At 39.0% G+C, this 26,055-nt stretch overlaps 1 protein-coding gene across 4 annotated transcripts in view; it reads left to right on the forward strand.

Annotated features, from left to right (window-relative positions):
• CNKSR2 (connector enhancer of kinase suppressor of Ras 2) overlaps nt 1-26,055 on the forward strand; it is a 366,125-nt gene that overhangs the window by 286,085 nt on the left and 53,985 nt on the right. For all 4 annotated transcript variants that reach the window (XM_077807188.1, XM_077807189.1, XM_077807190.1 and 1 more), the window contains 3 exons: nt 3,378-3,445; nt 11,179-11,279; nt 13,282-13,816. In XM_077807188.1, the coding sequence (XP_077663314.1) occupies nt 3,378-3,445; nt 11,179-11,279; nt 13,282-13,816 (704 nt within the window). The remainder of the gene's footprint in view (nt 1-3,377; nt 3,446-11,178; nt 11,280-13,281; nt 13,817-26,055) is intronic.

Consider the following 26,055-nt stretch of genomic DNA (forward strand, 5'->3'; position numbering starts at 1 on the left):
GTCCTCCTCCTCGCAGTTCTGGCTGGGGTGGTAGGGAGGGTCTCTGCTCCGCCCCTCCCAGACTACAGCCTCCCCATCCAATCTCCGCACCTCTTGCCTGCAGGGATCCGATATCACTGGCCCTGCAGCAGCACCCTCTGTTGCTCCTTTGTCATGGCCTGCACATTCACTCCCATGCCAGCAGGGCTGCAGAGGGCCTCTTGTGCTGCTGCAGAAGCCATTGAGAAGCAGGGTGGCCTCTCCCATGTCTGGGGCCTTGTCCTCCTTACAGTCCTGGCTGGGGGTCTCTGCTGTGTTACCCAAACCTCTGCATTATTCAAATCCCTTCCTTCTCCCCCAGCATGAGACAGATGCTGGGGGACAAGGAAGGGATTCGACTAATGCAGAGGTTTAGGCAATAGGATTTCAGATAAATGGGAGTATATTCTATAAGGTTTTGAGGTGAGTCGCAAAGTTCCCTTCTTCTGATGTTGACAAAGGATGTATATGTTGTTTATCTTCACTTTCTCTTGAAGAACAAGATGGCTGCTAATATCAGTGGTACTGTATTTATTCTTTATAGCAAACAAATACTTTTTGTAATTCTCACAAAACAATTAAAGCTGCACACCCTAAACGCTTTGTGAGTGCTGAGTATCATCTTGACCTCCTGCACTTCAGAAAAAACACTGGTTACCAAGACACAGTATACCAACCAACCAAGGTTTGAGTCTTTCAACGCACTCACCAATTTTTCAGATTCTTTTCAAGCATATTTGCGCTATATCTTTTCATACTAGTAACAGGAAACTCTTGCACTATAACAACATACATATGTGAGGTCTCCAAAACCAGTGAATGCTAATCTTCCTATTGGTTTAACAACCCAAAGAATTTCATCTTTATGCTGTAATATTGTATCCCTTATCTGTTCTTCAGAAGGTTTTTATAACTTCCCTGACATTCCATGTCATCCTCATATGTTTCCAGCTTTAGTCACTCTACCCATTGCTTATGCACACATTAAAAAATGTTCTGATCTTCATTATGAAACCCACCATATCTAAAGGAGCTATGCTGGGGGATTCCATGTTACATGCAATGTCATTTATTACATTATTAAATATGCTTCAGAAGTTAATGCAGTCCTTCTTTTAGCATCTGAATTTACAAGCCACTCACGAGAAGATGGTGCTTGAACATTCTGCCATATTGGGCCATATTGCAAAGATTAGTCATTTATTCCATATTGTATGCATGTCTGGTTTAGATAGTATTCCAGATTATTGGACAGATTGTCAGCTACTGTAAATTATTAACTGTTAGTTCTTCTATAACTATTATATAAATTATTCTATAACTCTGTTAGTTAATGCACATTTCATGAGATTGTCAGATTGCATTTTTCAGGAAATAGCATTTTCTGACAACAAAATTACCTATTAAAATGTAGTTTATGCCATTTGATTGTTTACAAAAACCAGTAATTTGCAAAAGGTAACCAAGCCATTAGTGCAAATTAACATAACTAAACATTAATTTAATTGAGTGCCACGAGGATTTTATTATTTCTTGAATGTTGGATAAAATGAGATCTTGCTAAAAGAAAAACCTTATTAGCTCTATTATCTAGTGTTCTGAGATCATAAGGCCTTTCCAGAAATGTTTCACTGGGTTGTGTGTGTGTTTGTTTGGTGGTTTGGGTTTGTTTGGGGTTCGTTTTTTTGTTTTGTTTTGTTTTTTCAGTGCACATTGGCTGCATTTAGTAGTAGTAAACTCTGAACTGAAGTAAAAACCATGGGTCATGCCTCACTGCAGTGCTTTTAACATATTTTAGGTTGGTCTTTGTGAGGAACTTAATGTAACACTTCGATAGTTCTTTGCAAAGGGTCCTTCTCTCTTCTAATTTAAGACATGAACAGTTCTGTGGGGCAGAATTAGTTGGTGTTTGTTTGTTTGTTTGTTTTTGCTTTAAGACTCCAGTTATTTTTATAAATGTATGGCAGCTATTAACTATTATAACTGAAAGTTTGTAATCTTTTATTCTGATTCACTTGTCTTCTCTCCTCCCCGTGATAACATTAATTAGAGGGTCATGTGAGATGTTCTGTAGTCACAGCAACAGTAACTTCGCAGCTAGCTACTGTTATTCCTAATGTAAAGTGATTTATGGTTCTTGTACATGATTTCAACTGTCAAAGGACAGTGCTGTGGTCCTTTTGAAGGAGAGCTTCAGCATATCATGATCTGATGTATGGTTAACATCCACTGAAATGCCTTGGAAACTGTTATTTGGAAACAGTTGCAAAAGATGCTATCCCTCACTTGTCAAGAAAATATTCTATTTCCTTATCTCGAGTGTGCAAAGGAGGCATAGCAGGCTCTAAAACAGGAATATTAGCAGAATACATTTTTCAAGTAAGAACAGAGTGGTGGTCCCTCTCATTTTGTTGGATATTTAAGCATTAAAAATGCTGTTCATTAGCTTGGCAAGCAAGGGTTCTATAACCCTGGCAATGGAATTTTTTGGAGAAATAATTCCAGATTTACCTATGGGAGGTTGTCATGTTGGTTTAAAGCCTCAGTGATGGAGGAGTTGATGTAGTGTGAGCAGTTGGATAATGAACACACTGAGGGCCCCGTGGGGGGATGACGGGAGGTTGAAGCAGTGCATTGCTACAGGCAGTTGAATTCATTACTAGAATAAAAGAATATAGGTGCATTTTTTTTTAATTCATGCAGTTTATGGATGTGTTTTTTCAGATCTAAGTAGAAGTTAGAACTTTCAATGTGAATTCTGTTTTGATGCAACTACCTTTCCCTCCCTCTGCTTCCCCAACACACAAAAAACAGGTTCTGGTGTGCTTCCATCTCTTTATACTATGCACTATAGGTAAACTTTACAACACATAATGGCATAATTAAACCCCTTTGTCTGTTCAGAAGTGAACCTGTTCTTTTGACTACTGGGTTTGATCTTTTTCCCCTGCTAGGATGCCAAATCAGGCCTTAAAGTGTTGCTTAAATCTCTGTAAAAGTGTTTGTTCTTGAGAAATCAGAACAGCGGGAGTATCGGTAGGGTGACACATCTGTGAGCACCAGATTTAATAGGGCTTTGATTATCGCAAAAGTCTTTATTTTATAGAAGTTTGACATCTTCACTAAAGGTTTTCTTTTTGAAACAGAAACTTTGGTTCGGAAACAATTGTTCAACAGCAAAATTATAGCTCTTTGAAGACACTATGAATAGAAATATCAAAGAAATCAGCTGCTTTATATATAAAATATCATTGTCATGTATCTCTTTCAGATGGTTTATAACCTTTTAAAAGTAGCAAAGCCCAAAAAGTTAACATGTTGTATTAGTATCACTGCTTTTTTTAAAAATATTATTTCAGATGGCTAAACAGAATTAACATGCTTGCTGCTGGCTGTGCAGAAAGAGAGAGGATCAAACAAGAACAAGGTACAGTGGTATTATTTTGTTTACTTCATTTAGCTCCCCTTAGGGTTGCCAGCCCTCCAGGATTGTCCTGGAGTCTCCAGGAATTACAGATTAATCTTTAATTAATGATTATGTCCTGTGATGAAACCTCCAGGAATACGTCCAACCAAATTTGCCAACCCTAGCTCCCTTTCTTGGCTGACTTATTCTTTATATTTTTCTGTGTGTCCCAGGTCCCATTCCCATCATCTAAGAAAAATTCATAAATGGGTTTCACAGCTGCTGGGGAGTTGTTTGTTTTTCTTCACTCACAAGCAAAATCCTTTCAACAAGGTTGAAGCTTGAGTTCACAGGGAAGAAATTTTCTTCTAAAGACTGTTGACTTAGGGTATATCTGCACTACAGTGGCACAGTTATGGCATTGCACCTGTGCCACTGTCGAGCCATAGTGTGTAGATGCTTCCTACTTTGACAGAAGGGCTTTTTCCACTAGTGTAATTAATCCCCTCTCCAAGAGGTGGTAGTTAGGTAGAAAAAAGAATCCTTCTGAAGACCTAGGCCCACAGCATCTACACCGGTAGCTAGGTCAACCTGTCTATGATGTTTGGTGCAAACTTTTTCATAGCCCTGAGTGACATAGCTAGGTTGATCTATTTTTTAAGTGTAGACAAAGCCTTAATTTGCTTACCCTTAAAGACTTTAAGTTTAGGGCTAATTTAATGTTTTATGACTTCTGCCATTTCCACTAGACAGAGTTGGGCATAGAAATCTACCAACCTATCTAAAACAGCACATTACATTAAAGGCAGATTTACAATACCAGTATTTTCCCCACATGCATTTGCAGTGTGCTGGCCTGTTAGCTTTGATGCTCAGCCTCTGCTGAGCAGCCAGTGTGATCTCTGGCACAAGAGTGGACATCTCACTAGGGTGAGAGGTAGCACGTTCTAGTAGACTAAACATAGTTCTGAGGAAAAGGAACTTCCATGTTCTAATCCTGTCTCATGCTGATTGCCTTGTGGCCTTGGCCAAGTCATTTAAACTTTCCACCTTCATTTCCCCATATGTTAAAAGGAACATTAAAATATTTACTTTCCTCCCAAGAGCACCGTGATGATTAATTAGTTGGTATTTTAAAATGCTCTTTAAGTGCTAACACTAACCTGAAAGCACACACAACTTCCAGTAGTTGGGGATCAAGCTCTGTTGGACTGAGGAAGGAAGGGCCTCCAGAGAAAGGAAAGACGAGTGTCCTCCTTATCATAGGGTCATAGACCTCAGTGTGTTGTAGACATTTTAAGAAAATTGAGGCCCCAGACTATTTAAATTTAAAATGGCTTCCAAGGTAATTAAGGTCAGCAGTAGGACTCCCTCCTCCCGCTTATTCCAGAAAGACATCCCTGGAAATTCTCATGAATGTTCCTTGTTATCTCTCTAACATCATTCCCTAGCATTGATTTATCATATGGGGTAGACAATGCCCTCTGTATTTGTTTGTGTATTTGCGTTTAAGCAGGGCAAGAGCTATGTAGCTAGAGGGAGCTGCAATTGCACATCCATCATTCACCAGAGTATAGGGTTTTTAGTTCAGTTGAGTGCCTTCGTGGAGCCTCCCTTGACTGGAAGCACAAGGGCTGTTTTGTTTCTGAATAGTGTCCTTAATTACTAAAGGCATCAGGTTAACAAAATAAAAACAATCTATGATTTTAAGCATTTTTGCACTATATGAAACTCTAAAGCCGAAATTTCTGTGATTCGGTGGCTCTGCCATTATTCAGCTACATGCTTGATTTTTCAAAAAGTCTTTTATTTCTATTCTGTTCAGTCTTCTGCAACAAGGGCTTTTAATACCATTGAAACAATTCAACAGCAATTGTCAAACCTGTTTCAATTAAGCATTGAATGGTTCTGAACCTACTGTGCATAAATATATCTCACGTTCTTCAGAGATGCACAAATCACTGAATTGTGGGTGAAGTTCTGGTGGAAATGTCCCTTTCTTCAAGTGAAACCTTCACAGAATACTATATATCAATATCAAAATTGTTCCACATTAAATGTAGTGAATGTTAATGACATGATAAGGGACATCTTTGGACACACAAATTACTTTTTTCCCAATGTTATAAAATAGGGGAGAGGAATATTTATTTTTCATACCAGTAGAAAATAGGCAGTCCTCAACTTTATGATGTTCGATTTAAGATGAACATTTCTGAATTGACACCCTGATTCAACCTACGACCATTAATCCAGAAGGTTTCCAAAGCGTGCTCTAACCATTGATTATGTCCACCATTGAAATTCTGTCACCTGTGGAGTAAAACCTGGCAATGGTTTAATAGTATCTTACAGATTTTAGGTAGTTAGAATGTAATCATTTATCCCAGTTAGGGATTAGGGCAGCACATTGATACTAACAATCGTTCTGTTGCTACAATAGTCATGATACCTTTAAAGATGACAAGAAGTCTTTTTGATTTGTTTTATCTAAAAGACGCCACCTACAGCAGCAGATTTCTTTCCAGACAGCAAAATTGCAGGTTGTCAGCCAAATTTAATTTTGACTAGTGAACTGCACAAAAGCATTGGTCAAATTCTATGTTTTGCTTTATACAAATCAAACGGCAACTAGGTGGGTGTTTTTAAAGAAAATTTTATCCTGTGTTGCTAAGTTTTAGCCTCAAACTAAATATTTGAGCCAGAATATATAAGCCAGAAAAAACCGTGGGTTGCAATGGAATTGCTGACAGGCATTTCGCCATAAGCAGCTCCCTCAGGCTTTGCTGTAATACACATGCACATACTTGGATACAGACACTTTTTTTAAGAAGTAATTTGAGAGAGACTAAGACTCAAAGAGCTTGTAACTTTTTATTTTATTGTATTTTTTGCTCTTTCTCAGACTTAGGCCTCTGATCACGTGAAGGAAATTACTTGGGGATTTCTGTGTAGACATAATTACTTCAAGTTGGTGTTTTAATGATTCATGATACCTGTATTCATATTCAGTTGCTTTATGAGGACACCTCTCAGCTGCATGCCCGTCACAAATCAAGACAGACAAAATCATTCCAGGAAAACTGGCTTGTTATAAAAGCAACCATAAATTATTAGCACTTAAAAGTACACCAAAACCAAAGGGAAACAGTTTACAGTAAGATCTTATTTTCCTTTAAAAAGTGAATAGCTTCTATTATATCTTTTATACCCTTAAATACGGTATTAGGTACAGTATATTTTTAATTGGATAGTACATTGATCAACCCAATAAAATCTGTAAGTAAGGGCTATGTGATGTATGAACTTCAAATTTAAATTAACAAAAGGTTGAAAATATCAAATAGCTTATGTTACAGCAAGAACCACTCTTTATCAATATATCAAAGGGGACTAGAACCATGTAATATACTTCTTTGGACCTATATTTGGTGAAGATGGTAGAATTACCAACAAAAAACTATAGACTAAGCTATTCTACTGTACTGCCTAAATACCAGGTGCTGATACAGAGAAAAACTGAGTGGTGATATATAACCAGTGGTCAAAATTGCACATCACATGAAAGTGGCAGAGTTGTTCAACTTAAATTGACGTGGCAGTCAGTGGGTGTGCAAAATAATTGTCACTCTCATGCACCTTGTATTATTATGTGGAGGCCAAACTCAGGGAGTGGTGCCCACATATGATGCCCACACATGTTTGGGATGGTGCATATGTAAGATACAATCTGTGCTTTATCTTGAACTCTTAGTCCGGGAGTATAATGCAGTAAAATCTCATTCGGTGGGCAGGATAGTGATAGAAAGCTAAGGGAGATATCATTTGATTCGTAAAAATCCACCGAATCATAATTTCAGTGGTGTCACCCTCTGTGGCATGGCAGGGGAGAATCATTGCCCTCCTGGCTCCCAGCTCCAGGTCATCCAGTTGGTGGAAATTTTGATAATATAATGTCATCAGAAATTAGTCAAATTGGGTATCATTTGAAAGCCCTTTTTCTCCCGAACACGGTGGTGCCAAATGTGACAAATCTAGAATATTTATGTAGATATATATTTGTGCAAATATTTAAAACTCAACTCTTTTTGAATTATTCTTTAATACAGGTATGCATTGCGCACATAAAAAAAATTAATCTTGGGTAATCCTAGGGAAGCATGCCTTGTGTAGGACTGAAAACATTTCTTTATCAAAGACATCATCAGTGTCATCTCTGTCTGTGGCACCACTGCTAGACACGTCACATTGATCCTCATCCACACCACATTCACATGTCCCCGTGGAAGGCAGGCTGCTGGCCAAACATTTGCAGGGTGGTGAGGATTTGGTCTTTGCACCCTACTATTTGATTAGCTGAAGGATTGATTTGGGAGCGCCTGGTATTTCACACACAACTGGTGTGATCAGTCCATCTTCCCAGACCTGAGGGGAGAGTAATTTTGGATGCATTTGATCATCCTGGAGCCATCCTATTGCTTGATAATTTGCCCTTTTGATAGCAGGTATAAATGCACCCCCTTGTTGGTGGCAATTTTTCTCCATCTGTCTGCTTCTTGGAAAACATCTGCCAACATCGCTCTGCAATTGTCCTAATGTTGGTCTTCGTAAACTCGGCATATGAACAACTCTGGTGCATTTATGCTCAGCTGGTCCGAGAACCATCAGAGTGCGGAGAGAGTCTTCGAAGGCTGAATCAAAATGCCAAGATAATTTAATCTTTCCAGCCAACCTTCAAGTAGTGTCACAACCTGAAAGAGCATGGAAATCTGGTAGGTGTGGTGACTTAAAATGGTCTGAGCGATACGAGTACATCTCTGAGGGATATGCAGTGATTCTGGTCCCCAGCAGCAGGCACCAAAACAGAATCTTGTAAAAAGTCTTGGTTAGCATCTCACAGAGAGTACTAGAACATCTTTGTCTTGTGCAAAGATCCAGAGTTTCGAAGCACCTCCCTCAGTGGTATTGATGGGCATGCAAGATATTTTTAGTGTCAGCTTCCTCACGAAAACTATGAAGACTCTCCACTGAACAGTATAAGGTAGCAGTTTCATTACACCATGCAATGATGAAATTCCTTGAGCAAATCTTCACATGATGGATCATTTTTCCTGCAAGGCATGCAGTTAACTCATCCTTTATGCGAGTATGAGACACTAGCTTCTTCATTGTGACATTGGAGATGTTCATGGAGTCATTGCACTGGTCATACCTTGGAGTCACCTCTTTCTGGTAATATTTTTAATTGATTCCTCTGCATGTGTGTTAAACATGAAGTGGTTTTTGTCATAGGTCCAGTATTTTCTCTGTAGCCACATAATGAAGTGTTCAACCACATCTTGGCAGGTGTTAACAGTTTCTGGTTTATTGAGAGCTCGTACCTCAGCCATGCCATCTATGATTGCTACCCTGAAAGGCCTTTGCTGGTATGAGGTACCAGTCACATTGTCAGTAGGTGCTGGCTTAGGAAGACCATGCAAGATGTGCATTAGTTTGCTTTTCATGTGTCAACATGCATTGTTCAGCCACATTCAAACATTGATTGTGTTACCATGGATAATTTGTCCTTTCTCAAAGTCTCACATAGATGAACATCACACTCAGATCTGGGCAGGACCAGGAGATGAGCAAACAATGACCTATCTGTGGTTAGCTTTTTGCATTCGAGAACAGCTTTAGTCTATTCTTCTTGATTGGAGCCCATAAATTGACAGAGCCTTGGGTAATTCTTTGGGTTGTGAAGGCTTCATACAAATCATGACTCAAAGTATCCATTCAACTGACATCTTTATCTATCTCGTCACTGAAGACTGCTTTCCTCATGATATTAATGAGCTCTGGTCCATCAGACACAAAGGGGTTGCTAGCATGAGTAAGCTCATTTGTAGCTTTAAAATTGCCCCTTCTTGGCACTGAAAGAGTCTAATGAATCTAGGTGGTGCTTGGTTACGTCTGGGGAAGTCATCCCAGTCATGTACCCTATTAACTTTACTTTCCATACAACATTCTCACTCAAAGTGACTGCTTCATACAGTTTCTCACTTGCCTCACATGTTGAAACTGTGCTTAATGAATGCCTTTGGGCTTCCAGCTTACCGCAGAAAAAGCAGTTGTTCTTCTCAAAATGCATACCATGGGACCGAGGATAAGGTGAGTCTCACCCAGAGCTGGCACTTGTCCCAGTATATTCAACATTTTCCTGTTGTTCAATGTACTTCCTTTCCAATCATGCCAAAATCAGTTTGCAGGTGAATTTCTTATAGTGTGTAAGATGCCATCAAGCACTGTATTTAACCAGGTCCTTCATGTTGGTATTCTCCAATGATTCAGCTACTGGTTGGTACTCTGTCTTCCCATTGATACCTAAAAATGATCAAGACCAAAGTAAAAACAAGAAGGTGTTTGTAATAAATTACTTTGTGATTGTAATTAATTATGTTATATAAGGTATGTTATGTAACTATGCTCATACCATTTACAGATGGATTCCAATGATTTCTGGCTGGATGTCGACCTCTTAACTAGAGCCTCATTACAACTCTTTTCACATAATAAACAAAGCTGATAAACAATACTACTGAACCACTTCTGTTTTTGCTGATGATGGCAAATCAATTAGAAGTACTCCTTCCATGTATAGTAATCTGTAATTGTTGTGTTTGTGGGTGAAAGGGTTTTCAAATGATACCCAACTTGACCCATTTCTGATGATATTGTATTATCAAAACTTCCATCACCCAGAGGACCCAGAGTGAGGGGCAGCGAGGATGACCACCATAGGATGACACCATAGAAATTATAATTCTTTAGATTTTTACAAATTAAATGACACCTCCCGTACCTTTCTATCATTGCTTGCCCACAGAATTATAGATTACAAAGGCTGTTTTTTATAATTTCTTTTTCTCTGTTGCCCACTTACCAAATAGGTGCAAATTAGACCCCATTTTATGGCCAATTTAAGCCTAATATGCAATTTACATCACCACTAAATTTGGCCCAAGGACTTCCATGTCCATTGCACTTGCTGAATTTGGCTCATTATCTTATCAGTCACATTTTTGCTGTGATAACAAGGCTGTAGGAACCTTACCAATATGCCTAAGACAGAGACAGATTCCTGTCTTACCTCCCATACAACCGATTCCCACTGGAAATCATGTCAAAAAGCATGAAGAACTGTGAGAAATTCATGAAAAGACTATACCTGACCATACAGGTGGTAGGATTTTTTGTTTGTTTATTGTTAGCTAAGTTTGTTAGCGTTAATGTTGCTTCATAACTCAAGGATACTAGCAAGTTAATATTTTTTTCATTTTTTTTCTGCTTGAAGTATAGTTTCAACAGACTCCAACCAATTTTTGTCCTATTTTATTTGGCAAATGTTGATGTAGTAATTTTGTGTAGAGCCGAACATTTTATAGAGTACTATGGGTATTTTGTACAAATGCCACATTTATCATTTATATACTATACAGTTTGTATTCACAGTGTTTCAGTAGATTAGTATGTAATCTGCTGCAGGTGGAGTGGTACGTTAGATCTATAAAAAATGTTTTGAAGTCTGTCTTCTTTAGATTGTAAGAACTTTAAATTATTGTGGTTGTCATTTATGAAGTCAGCAGTTGAAAATGCTTATTTCATAGTGGTATCTGAGGTTTGTCTTGGCATTTGTTTTCTTGAAAGATAGTGTGTGTATATATATGTATCAAGATAGTTTAATTTTTGGATCTGACATGTACACAACCTTTTAGATTACTGGAGTGAGAGTGATAAGGAAGAAGCAGACACTCCATCAACACCCAAACAAGACAGTCCACCACCCCCATACGATACATACCCACGACCTCCTTCGGTAAGTCATCTACGGTTACTTATTTGGAAATGTGTTTGGCATAAAGCATCAGTTTTGCCTACTTGAATTATTTCTTGTGAGATTAAAAAAAATCTGTAAGTATAAAACTCTTTCAAAAGAACAAATTTCATTATCTCAGTCCTTGATAAAATGTTTGCATTCATCTCAGGGAGGTAAAAAAAAGATCATAAAACACATTTTTAGTCACAACCTGTTTCTGATCAAAATTAAGATCATGATGGTTGTGTATCTTTTTAAATATATAGTTTTCCTGAATTTCAAAACCTCCATTTTATTAGTGGTCAGGAAATAGCCCTAGCTGGAAAATAGATAAAATATGGATTAGCACTAGTTAACAGGAGCGCATAGGTGTCATTTGTAAGGCTGGAATTTTGTCCAGGGGCAGGAAAGGAAGCTGTGATTTAATAATCATGTCTTGCATAGCTGCAGAGAAAAGAATCTGTGTTCTCTACAAGGAGAAGGGAAAATCAGGGAGAGAAGACTGCTATGCCATAAACTTAAAAATAAATAAACAAAGAACACACACACAAAAATAAAACCTGTTGCTCCTAAATAGCCTGCGTGAACATGGAAGGCAACAAGGATGACATTTATAGGGCTACGGTTCAGTGAAATACTCGGTTTAAAAAAAAATAGTGGGTTGATGATGCTTTTCTCCTTTAAAAAAACCCCAAAGATGTTATAGTACTTTATTTTCCAGTCCACTGCTTTATTGAAAACATTCATTAAACAACACAACTTACTAACATTAGAACAGGCCCAGGGAAGCAAATTTTATTTGTGACAATTAGAAATAAGGGGACAACCAGCACTGCTATCTCCACCAATGTGTACAAAACCCTGGTTTTGTGAGGACACATAACCTTGCTCACCAGACAAAGTTAGTTCAGTCATAGAATTCTTTCCATCCCCTCTTATGATACCATTTCTAGGACCACTCCACTGCACAAAACAGAACCTATTCACTCAAGTAGCACCCCAATTACCCTAGGTAACATTCAGAGGTTCTTCCTAAACACACAATGATTGTGCTGTCAAGTGTACACATCAAGCAACAACCTTTTAAGTAGAAAAATGAACTCTATCTCCAGAAAAGCTTCAGTAGTTATCTAACATACAAGTTCTGTCTCCAGTGATTACAGTTGTTTTGTTTGTGAAAACGTGTGTATATCTATAAATTAAAACAAAAAAGTAAATTCTATTCAGTTTCTTCTCCCAGCAGTAGTTAACATAAAGCTAGATTATGAAGCTCGAACTCAGACAGCCTTCAGAATTTTTAAATTCTGTCGATGTATAGAGAAACAATTGACTAGTGGATCTTTAAAAATTGAATAAACAAAAGTAGGAGCTCAAAACAAGACAAAATTTCAAATTCCTGGTTTCAGAGATGTATGAGTTATCGGAGTGCAAAATGTTGGATTGGAGCATATGGGGGAAGTATTTTTTTCCTGGCTGTATAACTTAAAGGACATTTTTATGTATACTCTCCAAAGCATTCACCTTTGCACTGAGTCCAAGCACTGAAAACTTCATCCCAAAGAAATTTGTTTAAGGAGTTACATGCAACTAAATAAGGTTGAAGTGGAATTTGGATGTCATCTGAAGATAGTACTCACAAGCTAATACAAGGCCAGAGTTTCCCACGCTTGTACATGCTCAGTAGTGATTTACTCTGTGAATAATGTGAGTAATCCCATGGAGTCTATGGGGCCGTTGTGCAGAGTAAGGAGCATTCAATGTTAGTAAGAATCTTATCCACAGTAATTGTGTTTGTGTGTGTGTGTGTGTGTGTGTGTATCTGTATGGTAAATTTACATATATATATTTATATGCAGAGACAAAATATGACCATAGGAGACCAAACTAGTTAGTCTGGTAATACATGCCCTCAGGATTAGAGTGAATACGACACCTGCGTATTTATTATTAGTAGATGTGAATGTATTTTAATCTAAAAACAACATTAATATTCATTTTGTAGATGAGCTGTGCAAGCCCTTTCGTGGAACCAAAACACAGCCGACTTTCATCTACAGAAACTTCCCAGTCACAGTCTTCGCATGAAGAGTTCCGTCAAGAAGCAGTAGGAAGCACCACTGAATCACCTGTACGCAAAACAGCCAGTCAGCGACGTTCCTGGCAGGATTTAATAGAGACGCCACTGACAAGCTCGGGACTGCACTACCTTCAGACTCTGCCCCTTGAGGATTCAGTGTTCTCTGACTCAGTTGTAATCTCTCCAGAACACAGGCGGCAGTCAACTCTTCCAACTCAAAAGTGCCACCTACAGGATCACTATGGTCCATTTCCCTTGGTAGAGGGTGAGAGAAAGCAAGTGCTAAATGGGAATGGGGGCAAGCCCCGTAGTTTTACTCTGCCTCGGGATAGTGGGTTCAACCACTGCTGTCAGAACCTTTCAGTTAGTGCTTCTGATCACCAGGAAGATGTACAACAGAAAAAGTTAGATGAGGAGGAGGAAGAAGGGAAAGCAGCAGCAGAAAACCAAGAAGATAAAAGTAAGTATTGAATATTCTCTATGGCTATTCAAGATTTCTGTTTAAATAACGTACAAGTTGAAAATATTTTCCTCTTTAATTAAAACAAAAAGAATAGTCTCTTTAATTTTCTTTTAAAATTTAACAGTTTACCCTTGTTGCAGATGCAATTGAAATGACCTTTCTGATTTTTTTTTGTACAGTTCCCTAATAACTAACAGAATGATGAGTCATGTACCTTAGATTTCAGAACACCCATTGTTACAGAACAGAATTACTATTTCCTTCTAGTAATTTTTAGTTTTAAATGTTAATGGATTTTGTTTCTCTTTCCTTTCCATTTCTACTCACTCTCCATCTCGACTAACACACTCATGCCTTTGAGACGTATTTGGTGGGCTTTCCAGTTCAGAACCTGCTCCTATTGAAGTCAATAACAAAACTCCCACTAAATTCAATAGTGCAAGACAAGGCCCTAAGTGCTTAGTGTGTAGGTTGTAGAATCCTGACAAGACAGCTGAACAGGTTGTGACTAGTTCAGAAAATAAATAGCATATGTTTTCACCAGTTCTTCACCATTTTCTAACATGCAATTTGAAAGATAAAAATACAAGAAACAATTTATGAAACAAGAACTTCAGAGAAGATATCTACATGAACAACTGGGATAAAAATCCACCTGAAACAGCATAACCACTTCTGTCATGGCACATTAGCTTGTCTTGAGATCAGCTTTTTTGTCAGAGTAATCCAAATTAACCTCTAGAACGGGGATTTCAGAGGAACCTTCTCCCCACACATGCATACACCGGTATCAGACAAATCTACCCCTTATCTGTTTCATGAACTATCCATCACCATTATTTATAGAGCTTTTTAACATATGTTGGCTATCCAAGTTCATTTACCAACCATCTTGAAGGGCCAGCAAACAAGGGCTGCATCAGTTAGTTATGGGGTTATGCTACAATTAAGTTATCTGTCGGAGTGAAGAAGGCAGATAACCTACCAGCCTCTTGAAGGAACTGTGGTTGCTACTAACCTGGATCCCTCGAAATGTGTAGAGGGCCTGTTGGCAGAGTTGGCATGAATAAGGAGTTTGAAAATGGTAGAGGCAGTGAGGTGGGAAAGAGTAAAGACGTTTCACAAAACAGACAAAAAAAATATCCTTTAAACTGTAAACCTAACAGTACTGCTGAATATTGGAATTAGTGTTGAATTTTTTTTTATTCTCCATGGCAGATGTGAGTTTTGCTCTATATTTATGTTTTTAATTGATAGATACTAGATATTCTGTTATATGCATCTGGCTTTTAATTAATCCTGGTGCCATTTTTTTAAGGCAAATTGTCATTTCAGCTCATCTGCAGCACCTTTCAAACATTTACATTTAATAGGGTAACATTTGGGCTACTAAAGCGTCAGAACTTAAGATGTCTGATGCAGTTTGCTATATGATTAAACTCCATCACCCAGAGACAAAACATGTTACCCTAACTACTTTTACCCCGGGAATTTGGCCTTCAAATGAGCTTTTAATGGTAGCAATAAAAATGACAAAAGCTTCCTAATTTATGAAAGGAAAAGAATAGCAGCACTGACACTACTAGGGGTGGCTTAGAGTCTTTGTTATGGACCCTGTGTTCTTAGGTGATTTAAAGTTCAGTTGCAAAGCTTTTTGTCATTGCATTTTAAACCACACAGCAATAATAAAGGGACACACTTTGGATTAACGGGCCAGAATCTGGACTACCTTCTCCCCACCCCACCCCACCCCCATTTCCAGCCCCTTCTCCAAAATTGACACGTATGTTTCCATTTTGAAAGGGTCTCCTTGACAAGCTCATGTTGGGTTTTTTTGTTTTGTTTTGTTGCGTTTTAATTTTAGGAAAGCAAGTAATTACCAAAGGAGTGATCATTTCAGAGAAGTTAATGACTAGCTAGGGGAGCAAAATGCTCATGGTGAATTATTAACCGTGAAAATATAAAAATGTGAAGAAAATATCAAGTAGCATGTTGAAAAGTTTGAACTGCTTGTTGCTATGGCTACAGTGTTCTGATTATAGGACTGGCCTTTTCCTGTGCGCTAACCAATAGACAGACAGGATTTTATTGCCAACCTTCTTGCAAAATGTAGAATCTCAGTTTCTGAACTGTGGTGATACAAACTTGCTCAAAACATTGAGTTTTCTGAGATGATGGGTGCATTTGTGCATGTTGCACCATTGGCCCTGCTTTCTCCATTGTTGTGAGAAAGCAAAAAATTGAAATTGACAAGATTCATTCTTTCAGAACAGAGAGAGAGAGAACAATAACCCCTAGTTCTCATATACAGTGTTACCTTTAGAGACAATCCAAGTTGGGATTCAGATGACCCTGTACCTTGCAACAGATTCTTTAGATTAGTACCCTAATGAATCTCAAATAGTTATGATCTATTGGATAAATTGTGTGTGTTAAAGTTGAATCATTTCTATTGATTTTGGATAATAAATACAACTCCTTTACAACTGTTAACGTGTGAGTTAAATGTCATTGCTGGAAGTTTGTCTTTGGGTCTTTTTGTTTCATTTGTTTTTAATTCCCACCATTAAAAAATACAAAAAATAAAATCAACTAATTTTAAATGACAATCCCCGATCCCATGTTTTTGAAAAATATTGTTCAGACAACTGCACACAGGTTAGGAATTCAGTGCTTTGTTTATGACTCTTGGTCAGATCATCAGCTAGTGTAAATTGGCATCGCTCTGTTGACTTCTGTGGAGCTCCACTGATTTATGACAGCTGAGGATCTGTCCCTGTGTCTTTAAATCGCTATTTCATGCCCAGAGTAGGCATTGCAGGTACACTGCAATGGATGATTTTTGTGTACCTGCTCTGCTACTATAGCTTGATACATTGTGGTGAGTTTAAGATGCTGAATGCCCTTTCCTATGTTGGTTTGTTAGAACATTAACTGTATTATGTACAATCTCTATATTTTTACTCCTTGTTACAGCACATTAACATTGTACTGCTAATCTCTAATTGGGTTATCATTTTTATTTCCTTAATGAATCATTTAGTCTTTCTTTCTCTGTATTGACATTGTCTTGTGATTATTGTTATTTTTAAACTGGAGTTTATCTCCTGTGGTGTATGTATATACGTGCATGTTTTCACTTCTGAGATTGGCAGGCAGACATTGTTCAGGGGTGATTCTTTGGAACACGTAGGATCCTCATTGGGAGCAAACGGCCTCTTGTTTTGTTCTAAAGCAGGGTGCACATGATGAATGTATTAATTGGTAATGGCAAAACACATTACGTATCCGTGATTAAGTCACAAAGGACAAGTCCTGCCTTCTCCGATTTGCCTCACTGTAGATGGAGGTAATAGAATTAGACAGTTATGCATCACATCACTGCCACCCACTCTCCTTCAGGCCTAAAATTTATCTGTACGTTTTGACATGGATTTTACCACAGGATGCCAAAGAGCACCTAAAGTTGTTCTTGACAGAACAGTTTATTTGCTTTTTGCCTCTAAAAAGCTTACTTCATTTTTACTTTGTTTACTATTTGAAAGTTAGTTTTGTATGGTTATTCTCTCATTTTCATAGGGCCAATGATTTTGTGGGAGAAGGTGGATTTACTAATCTTAATATTTAGCATGTAATAAACACGAATGCTCTGCAGCAGCAAATTGAGCATAGCTCCTACTGACTTGGCCAGAGGGAATGCTCCCTTCCTGCTCATTCACTAAAACTATCTTCTATGGACCACAAGAGGACCAGTTGGAGTCTCTGCTGCCATAACTAATAGGACACCAGGCCCAGCGTTAGGCATAAGCAGACTAAGCAATTGCTTAGGGCCCTGAGCAGCTCAAGGGAGGCCGCTATTAGCTTTTTATTATATGTTGGGGAGGGCAAAAAAATATCCCTGCTTAGGGCCCCCAGTGGCCTAGCACCTCACTCCAGGACACATGCTGCAACTGGAAAGGAAACTTCGAATTGGTTAAAGCTGATCCTTGGCCTAGCCTCAGCAGATAAACACATGAATTCTAGATGAATTCTAGCAATATCTTTTTGATCATGTAGGCACAGTGGGTACTGTAATAAGTAATAATTTGATTATATAGAATCAACCTGTTGTAAAGAATATGGATAGAAAACATTTTAAAACAAAACTGCTTATTGTATAGCTAGATCTATGGATTTTGAGAACGTGTGGAAGAAAAAAACCCTTATAGGCCATTTTTTCCCTTTGCAGGCTCATTTTCTTCTGCAAAGTTCCTGTCCTATATAGTTTCTCTCTGCCCCTACAAGCCTTCTGTGCCCTTCTCCTATTGGTCCACAGCCTTGCAAGTCCTAGGGTTTTATACTGCTACCCAGCACAATAGCATCTGAGCACCTTCCATGTAAAACTGATAGCAATAATGAAGTCCCTAGTTGATTTCGTGGAGTCTCGGGCTTTCGTCCTTTTTGAGGGTGAAAGCTCTGTTTAGAGTATTTGTTTCAGGTTTTTATTTGTTTGTTTGTTTGCTTTTTTGTTTTATAGAGAGGTGTGTGGATACAATGGGTGTCGATGCTGTGTCATTCTTACTACTGTAGAAGCCAGTGGGTGGTTGTTTTGGGGTGAGAGTGTTGAAGAGGAAGATTTTGTAGTGTTTCCTAAATATGATCAGACTTTCTAGATTAACCTGCTCTCCGTTTGTTTCACAGCCAGAAACCCTCATTCAAGAATGCTTTGTCTCCAGCTGTTATATGCTTTGTCCTGGGTTTTGTCATCTGCATTGTGCCTGAGGAACTCAGCTGTCTTGGAGGTTCATAGATCAAAATTCATTCTTTAATGTAGCTGGGGCTTGATTCATCTGAAGCTCCTTGTTAAATGGTAGGGCAGGAACTGCTGCAGCTGCTGCTGGCATCTCTCAGCAGCCAGGACTGAGTTCTTTGCTTCTCCCTTCCTACCCAGCAAAACCAAATAAATGTATTAGTCTCTAAGGTGCCAGAAGTACTCCTTTTTTTTAGAGAAACTAGAATTTGCTGCTTCCACACCACCTAGTGTTTATAGCGAGGGGGTGCAGGAAGCTGCAACTAGGCAAAACAAGGAAAGCCAGTGTCCACACTCATAGGATCAGCTCTGGGAGAGACCGTTGTTATCTCCATAGTGAAGGTTACAACCCAGGGTTTCACCTTGGGGAGGGAGAGTGTTTTAGTCAAAAAGTGAACTGTGGATAAGGTCAAGTATTTCAGATTCCCCAAACTGGTAGCAGTGAGGCTTTTTTTCATTTTCTAAAGTAGGCAAGGCGGCATTCCATTTTAATGAAGTACTGTATGACACATAACCCTAGTGGGCTAATAGCTGGACCAAATGGTAACATAGTACTTCTCAGAAAGATCAATATTTGCTTAAATAATGAAGGCTATGTAGCATCTCCATTTTAACTGGGTTTCTGCCATGTAGCCTTCAGGGTGTTGTTTTCTATGTTTCTTATAAATAGGGTACCTTTCACTTTTACAGTGGGATTAAAAGATAGTGAAACATACAGAAGTGAGCAGCACTCATCTGTGAAGCTCAGGTGAATGTAAACTGAGGATGATGTGTGCCTGAAATGAGTAGGACAGGGTATGCTTTTGTGATATAGAACCATTGACTCTGTTTTCCAATAGAGAGGACTCCATTAGATATATTCTGTGGTTTGACCACCTTGTTAGACAGCTTAAATCTGCACCAGCAGACAGGAGAGGACCATTAACATGTTATATTTTCCCCACTGTGACTATTTGGGTTAATAAAGGTATGTGTGTCATGTAGTGTCTAAGATGGGTGAAGGAAGGAATAAGAGAGATGATAGGTAATATGTCAGGTTGGAAACATACCTCATGAAACCTAATGGATGGCATAAAGTACAGCATCTTCAGGGTCACTAAGGAAGATGTTATTCTAACCTACAATATGAACTATATGTCTTGTTAAAATCAGAACATTTCCCGTTGTTGTTGTTCTGTCTGGTACAGCCTGTGACTCAAGTGGGCTAATCTCCTGGCTGCATTTTTGTGTGTCATTTTACAATCTGACCTGTTTTTAAATGCTTGGTTGAAGGTTCTCATCATGACTTTCCCTTGGCTGGAGCGCCTCCCTCACGACAGCTTGTTGCTGTTTTCATTTACAGACTATTATCAGCAATTCCACCACTTAATTGTCTTTGAGACTTCCAGTAGTAGCTCTCACTACTAACTCATAATTAGTGTAGCATGGAATGTTTGAAGAGTATTTTTTTAAATTATTCCAATTATATTGGAATATATTCACAATGCCTTACATGCGTTTGCTGACATGAATTCATAGTGCAAAGAAAATATTTTAATTTATTTCTTAGAGAGGTAAATCATTTGTAGCAGATTGCTGTTTCAGGTAGTTGGAGGCAGTGAAAAAGTATAGTGACAGAAGACTGTGTCACTAACTGTTCTGGTATTTTCTGCTCTTGGTTTTAAATGAATAACAAAATGCTTTATAAAACAAATAGGACATTCTGTTGTGCATATTCCTGTGGTCTTTATTAATCTAGTTGACATAATATTTCTTAAAGATCCAATTATATGAGAGAGCAAATATATTTAAAAGCTAATCCAGGCTGAAAAACCCAACCTCTCTGATTTTACAAAGTCCAGTTGGGTGTTATTTTAATATGCTTCTTTTTGCATTATGAAATCTATAATTTCACATGGATAGCTCTATATATTCATATATAATAAAAAATTGTCTTACTAGATGACAAAATTAGTTGCTTAACACAAGTAGGAACTGGATAAATTCATGGAGGTTAAGTCCATTAATGGCTATTAGCCAGGATGGGTAAGGAATGGTGTCCCTAGCCTCTGTTTGTCAGAGGGTGGAGATGGATGGCAGGAGAGAGGTCACTTGATCATTACCTGTTAGGTTCACTCCCTCTGGGGCACCTGGCATTGGCCACTCCTCGGCAGACAGGATACTGGGCTAGACGGACCTTTGGTCTGACCCAGTACGGCAGTTCTTATGCTCTTAATAAGGCCAAAGCACATATTTACTCCATATAGGCAGGGATACTGTAAGGTGTCTCTTAAGGCAGATATTTGCCTAATAAGAATGGTCTCTTGTACAGGTTTCACTGTGCATTAGTGAACGTTTTGGGGGCCCAATTATGTGAGGTAATGAGTGCCATCAACTCCCATTTAATTTTTTTACCAGAAGACTGGACAGTTCTGCTTAATCAGAACTACAGCCTACTCTACTTTAGTTTTCCTCTTTCATGGGAACAGAGGGAAAGAGAAGGATGCCCCACGCATCTTGCCATTTCCTAAAATACGTGCAATGCCACATCTATGTTCTGTCTGCAGCTCTCCAGTTTCATTAGGAAAGAAGGTGGTCATCATTATGGTTTCATTAGGGCTGGCTCACTTGTGAGAGAAGTTGCTTTCACTTCATCCTAGCCTTATAGTAACCAACTAAGCAAAGGACGAGTCAGATTAAGTTTTTCCCTGAAGCATGCACCTTAATGTGCCTTCTTCCAGAGACTATAAAGCCTGACAGAGTTACTTTTGGCCCTGTGCCATTTTTTATTCCTGTATAGGAGCTACAGTTTTGTGTAATTATTATATTTTAGATAAGCTTTTCTCTAAACTTTCAAGAGCACGCTAATATCCATGAGAAGACATGCACCCCATTAAAAGCCATTTAACTGTTTCCAGTCTGTTCACTTACTTGTTTGTCTACTACCCATATAAAATATGTACTACTCCTACAAAGATTTTCACTTAGAGAAATCAGTACTGTGCATAGGCATACCTCTTACAGATAACGATACTGATCTCCTTAGTAAGCCACTTTGAGATCTACTGAGGAAGAGTGCTATATAAGAGCTAGGTATTATTAATGTATATGCTGGGTGCTGCACAGACACAGAAGAAAAAAGATGGTCCCTTCCCCAAAAGGCTTGCAGTCTAAGTATTATTATTATTATTTATTTTATTATTATTATTACTGTTCACATTACATTTGGCACAACATTGAAATTTGTGGGTGGGGGAAACAAGCTTTTGTAAATCCAGTGGGCATTGTAAAAGATTCTGTACACTGATGAGTGTGAAATTTTAAATTAGTGTGAAAACCAACATTCTTCTGCAGTGTTTGAAAGCAAAACACCACATCGCTTACAAGGTAGCAATTCAGAAAGCGATACTGGCTATTAACAAAAGTAAAACTGACTTAGCCAGATGCCCTTTTACTTCAGTGGTCTTTTACATGGGTGCAAGTATCTACCCATAGAAATCTGGTGCCTTAATTGATTTTCATTGCCTAAGCTGTAAGAAAAATAGATGAATGGCATAAAGAGTTACATGTTCAGTAGATTTTATAAGTTATTTCACTTTTAATGATTTAAGATATAGTTAGCAGCAAAGGTAAAGAAGTTTTTTGCTTAGAATATATGACTATAATTGTATCCTTCCACAGGAGGGGACTTCCTACATGACAATCTCTCCAAAGGATTTCTTGCAGAGTGTACCCCAAGTTGTGTTATTGGAGTGGAGGTGGTTAATAGATCCATGCCCCCACAGACTTCCCTTGGCTGTCCCCAGGTTGGGAGGAGGGGTAAGGAATAGGTGGATAAATTAATATACTCCGTGGTTGCATTAATTAACTTTTCCTGATAAGTTCCATGGAGCAGAGGGGCAACATATGGCTTGCCCTCGGCTTTTCTATCCTCCTCCCTTTCCCCATATCCCTCCCCTGCATAAACTCCAGAATTTGGGCAGGGAGGCAGATGATATGGTGAGGCCATAGCCCCATTTGTATATGGAGGATTGATTCTTACATGGAGTACCCCTTCTCACACTATTCTGCAGGACATAATCTAGGCTATTAGTTCTTATGTCCTGTCCCTGCAAGATTCTTAATGTATAGGATTAAATGATGTGTGATTGCTCTCTGGTTTACTAGCTTGTCATGACTCTCAGGCAAAGTATAAAACTCTTTGCATGTTTGCAGATGTTTTCTGCAAAAGTACAAAAGTTGCCTTCATTTTAAAGCGTAAGGTGACCAGATAGCAAGTGTGAAAAACCAGGAGGTGGGTGGGGGGTAATAGGCGCCTGTATAAGAAAAAGGCCCAAATATCGGGGCTGTCCCTATAAAATCAGGACATCTGGTCACCCTACTAAAGCATAATATGCTGAATTTCTTTTAAATTAGGTTACATTATTTACTTTAAAAATATATATTTTGCATGCAAAATGGAAAGACAAACAGCTTGTTTTTCAGAACTTGCTGTATAAATTACATTAAAAGAATATTTTTCTATTCTAAATTTTGCATTTTTTCAGTGAGAGACTGAAATTTATGCATTACAGTCAGGGTTTAATCATTTACATAAATCTCCTTGCAGCAAACTCACTAAAAATGTTTTTAAAGAAGCTCTCAAATTTAACCTCAGCCCAGGATGTGAGGAAGCTTCTTAGCAAGGGGATGTATGCAGAATTGTGATCATTCATCTCTTCAGTGACATACAACAGATATTTAGCCTAATCTTAAAGATTTCTGAGACAGCTACAATGAAGAGAAGTTAATAAGACATCGTGTGTATAAGAATGTTTGAAAAATGTATATACCCTGTGATATTCCAGGGTGCAATCCAGAGTATGAGGGATTGTGTTAACACCTGCCCCGCAACCTTAGGCACCTCACAATGTTTTGCTGTTGTAGCTCCCACCCATGTCTGCTCACAAACAGCATGCAGGTTACACACCTTTTGTCTGTCTATCTCTACAGCCCTGATCAGGTAGTGCAGCTCATGTTCATTCTTCTATTTCCAAACAGCAAAGTATTTTCTGGAGGTCTGTGAAGAATTAAGAGTTATTTCTTGGCAGCTGGGAGTTGCATTTGTTCTTCAAGAGCCTGATGCTTGCAGTTCTAATAAATTCACTGGATGATTTTTTCTTTGTAACCCTTTTGGCATGTGCCTGAATGTTCAGTTTTGCCAAGTCTCAGGAATCTGGCAATATGTGATGTTTTTCTTAAAGTCCCAGCTCTTCTAGAAAGGTGATTGTGTGGGAATCTCAGCTTTCATTAAAACATAAAAAGTCAGTTTTCTAGACCTCATGGTTATGGTGGAAAGCTTGAGAACATGACCCAGGTGCACACTAAAGTCACAAAAGATAGAGGGCAGATAAAAAGAACCCTGAATCTATTAATTTTAAAAATCTAATTATTTTTGTGGGCCTGACTCATTAGTTTTGATTGAAAATACTGAATACCATATCACCAGAATAGCTAGCATTATATTATTAAATAGTATGAATATAAGCATTCATGAAACAGCCTTTAAAAATTCTGCATCACAGATGGAAAACTATTACTAATTATAATATTATAGGGGAATTTTTAAAAATGTTTTAGTTTGCGTCTGACATCTAAGCCATACTTTTACTTTTATTTTTGAGCTGCGAGATGATACATTGAGATTTTGTATAAATTTGTTTTCCATCCTGGTGAGAGTCTGATAAATAAAATGAAATGAATGATGCATTGCATTTAGAAGTGAAAAGCAAATAGTACTGAAGTTATTGATGGAATGTGAATTAAGTTTTGAAGCAGAGAAATTTCAGAATATTTTCTGCCACTTAATGGATGCACATACTTTTATAGGAATAGCAGAGACTCAAATTTTATAATTCTGGGGAGTGCACTGGCAGCTTCCCATGGGCCAGGAACCACCCCTAGTGTTTATACTCATGCTTATTATTTAGTCCAAATTAAATGTACACAACCTTAGCATTTGTTAGTACTTACATATTTCTTTATAGATACAGATTATTTGTTCGAGTTCCCCAACAACAAACTAGGATTGCCAGAAGTCCAGTTTTCAACTGGAACAACCAGTCAAAAAGGGACCCTGGTGGCTCCAGTCAGCACCGCTGACCGGGCCATTAAAAGTCCGGTTGGCAGCGCAGTGGGGCTAAGGCAGGCTCCCTGACTGGCTCTGCCTGGCTCCTGGGAAGTGGCCAGCATGTCCCCCTGGCTCAGGGGTGGTCATGGGACCTCTGTGCGCTGCCCCCGCCCCAAGCGCCGGCTCCACAGCTCCCATTGGCTGGGAACTGCAGCCAGTAGGAGCTGCGGGGGTGGCACCTGCAGGTGGAGGCAGCGCACAGAGCCCCATGGCCGTCTAGGAGCCGGAGGGACATGACACAGCTTCCTGGGATCCGCCTGAGGTAAGCACTGCCCGGAGCCTGCAATCTGCACCCCTCCCATGCCCCAAACCCCTACCCCAGATTGGAGTCCCCTCCCTCACCCTGAACCGCTCATTTCTGGCTCCACCCTGGAGCCCGCAGCCCCAGCCCAGAGCCCATACCCCCCAACACACGCCAACCTTCCGCCTTAGCCTGGAGCTCCCTCCCACACTCTGAACCCCTCAGCCACACCCCCAGCACAGAGCCCTCTCCTGCAGCCCAAACCTCTCAGCCCCAACCCAGAGCCCACACACCCAGTTGGAGCCTTCACCCCAATCCCTTGCCCCAGCCCAGTGAAAATGAGCGAGTGGGGGAGACCAAGCAACGGAGGAAGAGGGGATGGAGTGATTGGGGGCAGGGTCTCAGTGAAGGGGCAGGACAAGGGCGGGCCTCGGGGAAGGAGCGAGGCAAGGGTGTTCGGTTTTCTGCAGTCAGAAAGTTGGCAACCCTAATATAAACCAAATGATCAGCTTCATATTGTAGTTACAAGGTAAGGAGGGCCAAAATGGCTGCATGTTTAACTTGGAAGGCCTGACTTGGAGCCCACTTTGGGCATTTCTGTTTCAAAATAAATACAACCAATTATCTCTCTCTGATTATAGAGGAGAGAATTTTGGCCTCTTAAAATATAAAATGACATATTAGCCCTGACTCATTTTAAAGGTCCGAGCTATTAATGTGATGGGGGGAAAAAATCAGTTAGAGACTTGCTGACAAATTTCTATAGTAATTTTTCTAGTGAGTTTTCTGAAGTGTAGAATTAATTTTGTACGGGTTTATAGGAATCTGGGGAAGAAAATTCAACAGGCTTCTTTTGGGATATTTCCCCTATTTGTAAATTTAAGACTTGTCAGAATTCCAGCATGTCAGACAGTAATACTGCTAGGTTTACACATTCCAGTAATATTTAGATGAGCATATCATAGGGCTGTGCAAAGGTTTTACATACATCAGGGGCTAATCCCTGTGCTATTACATCCCAGAAGAACAAGGCAGGTACTGTGAAAAGTTTCAAAGGG

Source organism: Eretmochelys imbricata, chromosome 1 (assembly GCF_965152235.1).
Source record: "Eretmochelys imbricata isolate rEreImb1 chromosome 1, rEreImb1.hap1, whole genome shotgun sequence".
NCBI classification, from domain to species: domain Eukaryota; kingdom Metazoa; phylum Chordata; order Testudines; family Cheloniidae; genus Eretmochelys; species Eretmochelys imbricata.